At 40.0% G+C, this 11,857-nt stretch overlaps 1 protein-coding gene across 1 annotated transcript in view; it reads right to left on the bottom strand.

Annotated features, from left to right (window-relative positions):
* Nucleotides 1–11,857, bottom strand: part of LOC109843898 (indole-3-acetaldehyde oxidase-like) — a 39,782-nt gene that overhangs the window by 26,539 nt on the left and 1,386 nt on the right. The window contains 6 exon segments of the mRNA XM_020412858.1: nt 1; nt 4–745; nt 1,211–1,429; nt 2,513–2,722; nt 2,821–3,074; nt 9,304–10,953. The exon segment at nt 1 is cut by the window's left edge and continues 190 nt beyond it. Of these exon segments, the coding sequence (XP_020268447.1) occupies nt 1; nt 4–745; nt 1,211–1,429; nt 2,513–2,722; nt 2,821–3,074; nt 9,304–10,953 (3,076 nt within the window).

Below are 11,857 nucleotides of genomic sequence, written 5' to 3' on the forward strand. Positions count from 1 at the left end.
TTAGTTGTCCAAGAGCAAATGCTGCCATCTGCTTCACTTTCGTCCACAACCCTTGGCCCAATTCAATCCCTCCAACTTCAACAATGATAGAACCGTCATTGAGAATACCAACTTTTCCTGGTGTTGGCCTAAGAGTTAATGGATACACAATAGGTACACAAGAAATCCCTCTCTTCTTCCATTTATTGAAGTTATTGAATTCTTTGATCATTTGTACACGGTGAATGTAATTTTCAGATGAACCCAATTTGTCAAAAATTGAAGGTAAAGTATACTCAAAAGCTTCTCCCTCGCTGCCTTGATAGAACAGCTGGAGGCTCTCGAACGTGTGGATATTCTTCTTTCTAATATAATTAACATCAAGTGATAGAGCTGATGCTACATGCTCTACAATAACTTCTGCGATATAAGATCCCTGTAGGTCTCCTGGGCCCCTCATTGCACTGCGGGATGGAGTGTTAGTCTTGCATACTTTCACATCAAATGAAAGCGCACCCCAATTGTATTTCTTCAGTGCTCCAATTATGGCATGTGGAAGCATTGGACTTACATCTTCGGATATGCCTGCATTGATTAGCAGATCTATATGCAAAGCAGTAATTTTGCCATCAGATTTGTAACCTACTGAATAGTTTATTTTCATTGGATGACGTCCACCGGCTATTATCATATCAGTCTTGCGATCAAGGTACATTCTTACTGGACGTTGTAACTTGAATGCGGCGAATGCACATGCAGTCGCCACCTGAACAGCGTAAAAGATTTGAACATCACTATCAAAAGAGATAAGATGAGTAACGTTGTTGATCTAATATCAGAGATGACCTTAAAAAATGGATGAGAGGGAAAAGATTCTCGCCCCTAGCTCCAAACTTACATAACAAAATATAGGATTAATTGCACATAGACCCCTTGTATCATCACATTTCGGAACTTATTACTCCTAAAGTATGATTTCAGCTGATAGCCCTAGGTGAATTTTTTATTATTGCACCCAGATTAGACTCACTGATTTCACCAAGGGGTCAATCCGCCGAAATCAATCTACAGTTGTAGTAAGTCCCAATGCGTGACACTACTGGGGGTCTGTGCACAGTTAACCATAAAATATCACAGTTAACCCTAAAATATGTAATTGTTGCGATTCTATGCATATAAGTATGAAACAGAAGTTAAATGGGAATCGCCAAAGTAACTTATTTATACTCACACTCATAGCTCTGGTTGTCTTTCCGCCAAAACCTCCTCCAACTCTTCGTGTAATTGCCCTGACATTATGGTGTGGAACACCAAGAAAATTTGCGATGATTTGCTGGGCAAGGTCAGGACTCTGATTTGAAGTATATACGACCATGCAATTATCTTCATCTGGCACAGCAAGAGCTGTTTGTGTTTCCATGTAGAAGTAATACTGGGAACCGAGTTTAACCTGAGTACAACAATCACACTTGTCAATTCTTAATAGCATCTATAGAGAGAATTGCTGTGAAAATATTAACACGCTACCTCAAGAAAAAACTGAACAAGTCACCTTTTCATATTTATATCTAATCTGTTTTCCAGGGGGAGTTAATGCAGTAACGTATAAAGTTTTCATGCTACAATGCCATGAATTATGTATTTGTTTTGATTTGTGTTGTGGTACGGACTCAAGGTTATGGATCTCATACAAACTATATCAGTATATCTTGTTGATAGCAGGAACATATAAACTTTTGATGAACCTAATACCCTCAACAATTTTTTTTATTTGCATTGTCTATCATTTTCAATGTCCTACTATGTTTATCTCTGAGGTGTGGATGTAGGATCTCACCTCAATTTTCACTTAGAAAGAGCAAGATTAATGATCCAAAAGGATCCATATTGTCTATCATGATCACCCAGTTTTAAGATCAATGAAACTTATAAGCAATCAGAAACTTCTCGCCTCTGCAACAGGGTTCACTTCCCACCTGCATTCCCACCCACTCCCAAAAAAAAAGGAAAAAGAAAAAAACGAACGCCATCAAGGAAGAAGAAAAAGAAAAGATATAAATGGGATCAATCAAAAGTTTAAGGATTCTTGGCCTATGAAAAATCAGTTTAACTTCACCGTTCATAGCATAATGACCTGCACTTCCTTTCTCATCTACATTATCTTAAAGCACGGTAAACCAGACTCAGCTACCAGTTGAAGCTGGCTTTAAAACTAACACTTATTCATGAATTCTAGTATGACATTTTACTATTGGACTCTGTGCATCGAGTAAGCCAGTGCGTCTTTACCGCAGAACACTGCATTTACAAAATCTGAAAAGACAAAAAACAAACAAATTATATTGTCAAGTTATCTTCTGGATGAGGCGAGATTCTAATATACACTCCAACAGTATGGGAGCTAAAATATAACAAAGAAAGGGACGTAATATTTACATCATATTCCCAATTCTAAACATAAAACAGGTACCCAACCGAATGATTTGGATTATATAGTATATATATAGAAGCAGATACTAGATTATACAAGTACCTCAGCAGAAAGAATTTTGTGATCAGCTTCTGCCATTCCTTTGGCATAATCACCAACCTTCTTCGGAGCAAAATATGGAGGAATCTCAAAAAAACTCGACTTTTTAACGGCATCTTCTACTGTTAAAATGGCAGGTTCTAGCATATCCAATCCATATTCGATAAGTGCTTGTTTTGCAGCTAAGTTGGCAAACTTCTGTGATTCGGCAAGCTAAAATTTAAAGAACAAATCACATAAAGCATTCAAGGCATGAATTCAAACATAACTACAAGAAATTGAAAACAGAAACTTTTTGAAGGAAAGCTTACAACAAGAGCTACTGGCTGACCAGCATATTCTGTATGGGTGTCAGCAAAAAGCCGTTCGGTTCCTAATACACTTTTCATGATGTTATGCCCACGTGGAATGTCCTTTGCAGATATAACGGTAACAATTTTTTGTGATGCTAGTGTGGACTTGAATTGAATACCCTTTACTTGGGCCATAGGCTTTGTGCAACAGATGAAAGCTCCATAAAGACAGTCTTTGGAGGAAGGTATGTCATCAACAAATAATGCTTCACCTTATTGATCACAAAAGCAAAAGCATGTTACTAGACAAATAAGGTCTCCAATAATCTTTAGAAAGGAACATAGTGTTGGATAGCGGATTCCTAATCTATTTTGGTAACATGAGTTTATTTGGATTCCTAATCTATTTTGGTAACATGAGGTTATTAGGATTCCTAATCTATTTTGGTAATAGGTTATTAGGATTCCTAATTTGATTTGGCTTTTGGTTTAGAATTCCTAGTATGTTTATGATTTTAGGATTTCTATATATATGGAACAATTGGAAGAAAGAATTTGAAGAGAAGAAAATTGGGGATATTTGGAGCACAGAAAAGAGGTATTTTCTGAGCTATTTGTTTAGGGTTTTGTTTGGAGAGATTAAGAGCTTGTTGGTGAGATTAGTTTGTTCCTTCGAGTGATTTGTAATCTCAGTTTGTACTCTTTCTCTATTAGTAAAAATCCCATCCCCTTTCTTGCCCCGTGGACGTAGACAATTTGTCGAACCACGTAAATCTCTTATGTTATTTGGTGATTGTGCATCTTTTATTTGGTTGTGATCTTTCTTGTTTGGATTGTGTGTGATTCGACCGCTTCCGCGCCGCGCACAACAATTGGTATCAGAGCTTCGGGTTCAGCTTGAGGCTTGTTTGAAAGATTCTCTGAAAGGATTCCTATTTGAAGAGTTAGATCGACAACATGGGTGAAGCAAGCACAACGGGATCGTCTCTTACGAAGACGATACATAGTTTGAGCATCAATAACATGAAGATCGATATTCCGAAGTTTGATGGAAAGATCAATTTTGGTTTGTGGAGGTGCCAAGTGATGGATGCGTTGGACGCTCAAAACTTGGAAGAGACTCTTGAGTTACAAGAGAAACCTGCTGATATAGAAGAAAAGGTTTGGAAGAAGATGAATAGTAGGACGTGTGGAGTTATTTGGTCATGCTTGACGTCGGATCTTATTTATGATGTGATGAACGAGACATCGGCGAAGAAGATATGTGAAACACTCAATGAAAAGTATCTTACTAAGAGCATTAAGAATCGGCTTCACTTGAAGAAGAGGTTTTACCAGTTCAAGATGAAGATGGGAGTTTCCATCAGGGAGCATGTTAACAACTTCACGAAGCTACTTTCAGACATGCCCAATGTGGATATTATGGTTGAGGATGAAGACAAGGCGATGTTACTTTTGTGTTCGTTGCCCGAGGATGATTATGATACTTTTGTTCTCATTATGATTAATAGAAGAACTATTGTTAGCTATAAGGAGGTGACATCAGCGTTGGTGAGTTATGAGTTAAGGAAGAGTGTTGATGAGTCCTCCGAGAAGGCATCGGGAGATGCATTAGTAGTTCAAGGTCGTGGTTCAAACCAAAGCAGGAGGTCGCAGTCTAGAGGTGCACATCGTGGGATTCGTAGGAATCAGTGTGCTTTTTTTAAAGAGGATGGACATTGGAAAGCTGAATGCCCAAAGTTAGATCGAGCTGAGAAGAATAAGGGGAAAGCTGTACAAGCTTCAGAGGTGAATGTTGTCAAGAGTGGTGGCAACAATTCAGATTTGGATTCTTCAGGCTATTCGTTATCTGTACTACCATCAGTTTGTGATGCCGACTCTATGGAGTGGATATTGGATTCGGGTGCTTCTTACCACGTTTTTCCTAGGAGGGATTGGTTCTCCAGCTTTTAGAAGTTGAAAAGAGAGGATGTCGTGCTCATGGGTAATGGACACGTATGCTCTATTGGTGGTATTAGTACTATTCGGATTAGGATGAGTGATGGGATGATGCGAGAGTTGGATGATGTAAGGTTCGTTCCGCAATTGAAGATGAACATCATTTTACTTGGAGCTTTGGAGACAGCAGGTTATAGGGTGACCTTGGTGGACGCACGCTTGAAGATCACATTAGGATCCATGATTGTGATGAAGGGCATCAGAAAGAGCAATTTATATTATTTGCTCGGATGCACGGCGATTGATAGGGAGCTGACGACTTCATCAGATTCGGCTAGACTGTGACGTTGTTTGATGCTGGGTTATTTGATTGGTAATGTCGTGTATAGGTTAAGAAGACCGAGGTGGAGTTTGGTACTTTTATCCATCATTCGAGGGGTCTTTTGAGGGGTGTTCATTCAGGCATTTGGGGGCCTTCCAAGAGAGCATCATTAGGAGGTAATAAGTATGTGGTTTCCGCAGTTGAGGATTGTTCTAGGTATTGGTGGGTTGCAACCAAGTCCCGTTGGTGTGAAGTCCTAGAAGCCCACAACAGATGGAGGAAGTGTGTTGGTAGAAAGGTAACCCAACGTTCTGATTATGGTAGGAGTTCTTTCTTACGTTTGTGTCTAGCTCACGGTAATAGGAGACACTTCATTAGTGTGAAAACTTTGAGGCGACGTGATGAGATGGCAGATTTTTTGTGCCGAGCTCATGACAGTTTGAGACATTTTATTAGAGAGAAAATATTAGGACGACGAGATGAGATGACAGATTTGGTGAGCTGTTCCTTTCTGGAGGAGGATCGGCGTTTGATGTCGAGCATTGGCATTGGTGTGCGGGCTACGACATGTTTGGACCATCTTATGCATAGGTTGTCGACTGCTGCATGTAGAGATATGGGATTTGGTGAAGCTGCTTCAGATTTTGGATTGCGTCGGATGTTTGGCTACCCAGCACTTAGTCACATCGTGGATGTGAGATTTGATCCGATAGCAGATTTGGGATTCAGATGCGTGTTTAATTATCAGGTATTGGCTTCTGACTTTGTTCTGAGCAGGTATGTCACGTTTGACTCTCGGCAGGTGGAGAGTGGTGATCAGATCTTTGGGACATCGCAGTGGGTGGAGAGTGATGCTACTCCACGTTGGGTGGAAACTTCAGATCATACTGTATCATTTGGGATTCGCTCCGGGTTGGACTTGGGAGCTTGTTTGAAGGATTCGCTGAAGGATTCTTATTTGAAGATTAGATCGACAATATGGGTGAAACAAGCACATCGGGATCGTCTCTTACGAAGACGATACATAGTTTGAGCATCAATAACATGAAGATTGATGTTCCGAAGTTCGACGGCAAGATTAATTTCGGATTGTGGAGGTGTCAGGTGATGGACGCCTTGGACGCTCAGAATTTGGAGGAGACTCTTGAGTTACAAGAGAAACCTGCCGAGATGGAAGCTAAGGTTTGGAAGAAGATGAATAGTAGGGCGTGTGGAGTTATTCGGTCATGCTTAACGCCGGATCTTATTTATGATGTGATGAACGAGACATCGGCGAAGAAGATATGTGAAACACTCAATGAAAAGTATCTTACTAAGAGCATTGAGAATCGGCTTCACTTGAAGAAGAGATTTTACCAGTTCAAGATGAAGAGGGGAGTTTCCATTAGGGAGCATGTTAATAACTTCACAAAGCTACTTTCAGACATGGCTAATGTGGATATCATGGTTGAGGATGAAGACAAGGCGATGTTACTTTTGTGTTCGTTGCCCGAGGATGATTATGGTACATTTGTTCTCACTATGATTAATGAAAAAACTACTATTAGTTACAAGGAGGTGACCTCAGCGTTGGTGAATTATGAGTTGAGGAAGAGTGTTGATGAGTCCTCCGAGAAGGCATCGGGAGATGCATTAGTAGTTCAAGGTCGTGGTTCAAACCAAAGCAGGAGGTCGCAGTCTAGAGGTGCACATCGTGGGATTCGTAGGAATCAGTGTGCTTTTTTTAAAGAGGATGGACATTGGAAAGCTGAATGCCCAAAGTTAGATCGAGCTGAGAAGAATAAGGGGAAAGCTGTACAAGCTTCAGAGGTGAATGTTGTCAAGAGTGGTGGCAACAATTCAGATTTGGATTCTTCAGGCTATTCGTTATCTGTACTACCATCAGTTTGTGATGCCGACTCTATGGAGTGGATATTGGATTCGGGTGCTTCTTACCACGTTTTTCCTAGGAGGGATTGGTTCTCCAGCTTTTAGAAGTTGAAAAGAGAGGATGTCGTGCTCATGGGTAATGGACACGTATGCTCTATTGGTGGTATTAGTACTATTCGGATTAGGATGAGTGATGGGATGATGCGAGAGTTGGATGATGTAAGGTTCGTTCCGCAATTGAAGATGAACATCATTTTACTTGGAGCTTTGGAGACAGCAGGTTATAGGGTGACCTTGGTGGACGCACGCTTGAAGATCACATTAGGATCCATGATTGTGATGAAGGGCATCAGAAAGAGCAATTTATATTATTTGCTCGGATGCACGGCGATTGATAGGGAGCTGACGACTTCATCAGATTCGGCTAGACTGTGACGTTGTTTGATGCTGGGTTATTTGATTGGTAATGTCGTGTATAGGTTGTTGAGGAGTGTTTTGACGCAGTTTGAAGTCCTGTGAACCCATTGGTATGAGCAAGAAGACCGAGGTGGAGTTTGGTACTTTTATCCATCATTCGAGGGGTCTTTTGAGGGGTGTTCATTCAGGCATTTGGGGGCCTTCCAAGAGAGCATCATTAGGAGGTAATAAGTATGTGGTTTCCGCAGTTGAGGATTGTTCTAGGTATTGGTGGGTTGCAACCAAGTCCCGTTGGTGTGAAGTCCTAGAAGCCCACAACAGATGGAGGAAGTGTGTTGGTAGAAAGGTAACCCAACGTTCTGATTATGGTAGGAGTTCTTTCTTACGTTTGTGTCTAGCTCACGGTAATAGGAGACACTTCATTAGTGTGAAAACTTTGAGGCGACGTGATGAGATGGCAGATTTAGGGAGTTGTTCCTTTCTGAAGGAGGATCGGCGTTTAATATCGAGCATTGGTATTGGTGTGCGGGCTACGACATGTTTGGACCATCTTATGCATAGGTTGTCGACTGCTGCATGTAGAGATATGGGATTTGGTGAAGCTGCTTCAGATTTTGGATTGCGTCGGATGTTTGGCTACCCAGCACTTAGTCACATCGTGGATGTGAGATTTGATCCGATAGCAGATTTGGGATTCAGATGCGTGTTTAATTATCAGGTATTGGCTTCTGACTTTGTTCTGAGCAGGTATCTCATGTTTGACTCTCGACAGGTAGAGAGTGATGATCAGATCTTTGGGATATCACAGCGGGTGGAGAGTGATGCTACTCCACGTTGGGTGGAAACTTCAGATCATACTGTATCATTTGGGATTCTAGCTGATGTGACACAGATTGGAAATCGTGTTGATTTGGATGCAGATGATAGGTTGATTGATTCGAGTGCAACTGATAGATGTAGTCTGGATATGACCATTGGTTCATCTCAGGTGGAGATGTTTGGATTATTTTAGTTTAGGATCATTGGCGGTACTATCAGCCGTAGACTTGATCGTGATGTTGGAGAAGGGTTGCGAACTCTTCTAGTGGATTGAGGTCTTTGGAGGCCGTTTGGGTGAACTACGTGAAGGCTTGATTCCTTGAGCAAGAGCATACGTAGGCAGTCATTTATGATGCAGCCGGTTTGGTGAGTTGATACCAACATTTGGAGTTTGTTCGCATTCTCGTTTGGGTTCTCGACTTGTTGTGGATTGAGTCTGTTATCGTGGATTTGTTCCACTTCGTATTGGACGCAACAAGTGAGACGTTTGGTTGGTATTGGTGTTAGCTCAGTTTTGGGAAAACTTCGCCAATGTGGAGAATTGTTGGATAGCGGATTCCTAATTTATTTTGATAACATGAGGTTATTAGGATTCTTAATCTATTTTGGTAACATGAGGTTATTAGGATTCCTAATCTATTTTGGTAATAGGTTATTAGGATTCCTAATTTGATTTGGCTTTTGGTTTAGAATTCCTAGTATGTTTATGATTTTAGGATTTGTATATATATAGAACAATTGGAAGAGAGAATTTGGAAAGAAGAAAATTAGGGATATTTGGAGCACAGAAAAGAGGTATTTTCTGAGCTATTTGTTTAGTGTTTTGTTTGGAGAGATTAAGAGCTTGTTGGTGAAATTAGTTTGTTCCTTCGAGTGATTTGTAATCTCAGTTTGTACTCTTTCTCTATTAGTGAAAATCTCATCCCCTTTCTTGCCCCGTGGACGTAGGCAATTTGCCGAACCACGTAAATCTCTTGTGTTATTTGGTGATTGTGCCTCTTTTATTTGGTTGTGATCTCTCTTGTTTGGATTGTGTGTGATTCGACTGCTTCCGCGCCGCGCACAACACATAGTACATTCATGACGAGCTAAAATAATTATACATGAGAACACAATAATAAAGAATAAGGAGATACCAGACGCTTGAAGCTCAGCGCCTGCTTTCCTCGTTGGCTCGCCGACTGGCAAATAGTCCTTGTTGAATCCTACCACCTGTTTTGATGATAGCAGCAGTTCAGTATGATCAAGTTGATCAAGAAGCTCGTCCTCTGCATTCATATCAAGTGAAAAATTTACATCTCCACTTAGACGACCATTACTGTTTTCATAGCCATTTCCTTTCGCCAAAGGATACAGAAATTTGAACAGAAAGGCAACTGCCAGACTTGATCTGTAACCAAAACTCGGAGTGCCTTCTTCTGGTATAATGGTTTCTCGAAGTAAGTTGATAGCATCATTAAGGATAGCTACAGTGACTCTCTTACCTACTAAAAATTTCTCAACTTTCCTTGCCCTAATAGCATGCTCGCATCCATATGCACCAAAAGCCAATTGTATATTATCTAAAATATGATCACCTGAATTCTTAGAAAATAAAATTTGAGCCAGGAAAGCAGAATTGAGATAAGCCACTGCATTTCCAAGTGGACGTGAGGATGCCCGGTAGGTCTCAAATAGTATAACAGACTCCTTGCTAACTGGATGCGAATGAGGAATCCTAATACTCAGAAGTAGAGTTCTTTGATCACATGGAGGGCTCTCTAAGAACTTCTCCAGAGTTAAAACCAATCTTCCTGAAACTCTTTGGACAGATACAGATGAACCAGCAGCTAAAAGTATAGTAGCAATGTCAGAGGGGAAGTGATTCCTTTGTGCCATTATTATGTTCCCTCCCAGACTTGCTGTATTGCGAACGAAGTGTGAAGCAACCTTCTTCATATGGTCTGCAATTTTACTGAATATCAATGTTCCATATTCTTCTAATGCTTCAATAGCCTTAGATATTGTCACAGCTGCTCCAATTTCAATCCCTGAATTATCCTTTTTAATCACCGACAGTTCTGGAATTCCACTGAGATCGATGTACTTTTCATAGAGGTTTTGGTCCTTATAGACACCCGAACCAGTATTCCCCATTACCAACTTCACATCACAGTCATTACTACATTTTGCAGAAGTCAGCAAGTCAAAAAATTCATTGACACTATGAGGACAATGCCAAGAGTCAGTTAAGGAATGAACTGGATTCAAAGAAGATCTAATTTCAGCTTTTAGGAAGTCAGGAAAAGTACAAATTCCACCAGAGCTGTAAAGGGGCAGGTTGTCTGCGTTTAAAACTTTCTGCCCTTTATTCAAGAATGAATTAAGGCCTAAATCTTCTATATCTACATCTGATGCAAAGCTTTTGCTGGCATCTATTATAGGTCGATACCCAGTGCATCGGCAGAGATTACCCATGATAGACTTCTCAGCTTCAGCCACTGAGAGCTTTGAAAACCCAGGAGAAGGCTGAGACCTATTAGTTTTATCAACATTGACAAGGGCAGAGAATATAGACATGCACATTCCAGGAGTACAGAAGCCACATTGTGAAGCATGAAAGCCTGAAAGCCTTTTGTGGATTGAATGGAAACCATCCTTACTATTTCCAAGTCCCTCGGTAGTCGATACTGAACAAAGGTTTATGCTGCAAAGAAGAGTAAGGCAAGAATTGATAGAGTACTCATCCACGCGTTCACTTGTGGGGTCATATCTTGAGAGGAGAACAACACAAGCTCCACAACCACCTGTGGAAGGACAAAAGTACTTATATGAAAACTGTTGACCACCAATGGGACTGAAAGCTGTTGACTTCTTATTAGAAAAAGAATCTAAGGTACTTCTAATTGAAGTGTGTATGAGGTCACAATTTGAGATATTTAGCTATAAAATCGAAACTACATGTTAACTATGAACAACCATTTAAATGCTAATCCATTGTCGAAAAAATCTTCAGATAGGAAGAATTGAGGTACTATCAATTTCTGTTTGAATATTTGACTTTACCGTGAGAATGTCGCTCTCCTTGGTTCACTGGCTTTGACTGTATAGAACAAATATATGATCTATTATCTTTTCCCATTTACTGTGCTTGCTCAAGGATTTATGATCTATAGACTTCCCTTTTTTACTTTTCTTACACTAGCAAAATATTGAGGAGTATAAGTGAGGAATTAGGTACATTGTCATTCCTTGCCAACAATTGGTTTTCATAGAGCAAGCTCACTGAGCAGGGAATTGAACCCACGGTGAATGAAGACTAGTAGCTGCTCATTGAGATTTATTGTGATCCAAGTTTGCACTAGGAAGATTTCTTAGGATTGTGCTTAGGCAATAATTACAAAATTTTGTTAAAGCAATAAAAGAAACCACAAATTGGAGACGGATTAGAAAAAGTTAATCTTACAAATCTTTAACATGAATAACAAATACAGTAAAATTTCTCTGACTATAATATGCATACATAAAAATGATGATAACGGAATACGCGTATAAACAAAAACTACAAAGGAGAGAGATGATAAATCCATCATTACCAGAGCACATAAGCAATTAGAGTTCCCCCACAAAGTTTTCAAAACTAACATAATGATAAATCTAGAAAAGGTGAGGCTGATTTTTTTTTCTGATTTTTTTTTCTGATTTTAAAAT

Source organism: Asparagus officinalis, chromosome 5 (genome assembly GCF_001876935.1).
Source record: "Asparagus officinalis chromosome 5, Aspof.V1, whole genome shotgun sequence".
Taxonomy (NCBI): Eukaryota; Viridiplantae; Streptophyta; class Magnoliopsida; order Asparagales; family Asparagaceae; genus Asparagus; species Asparagus officinalis.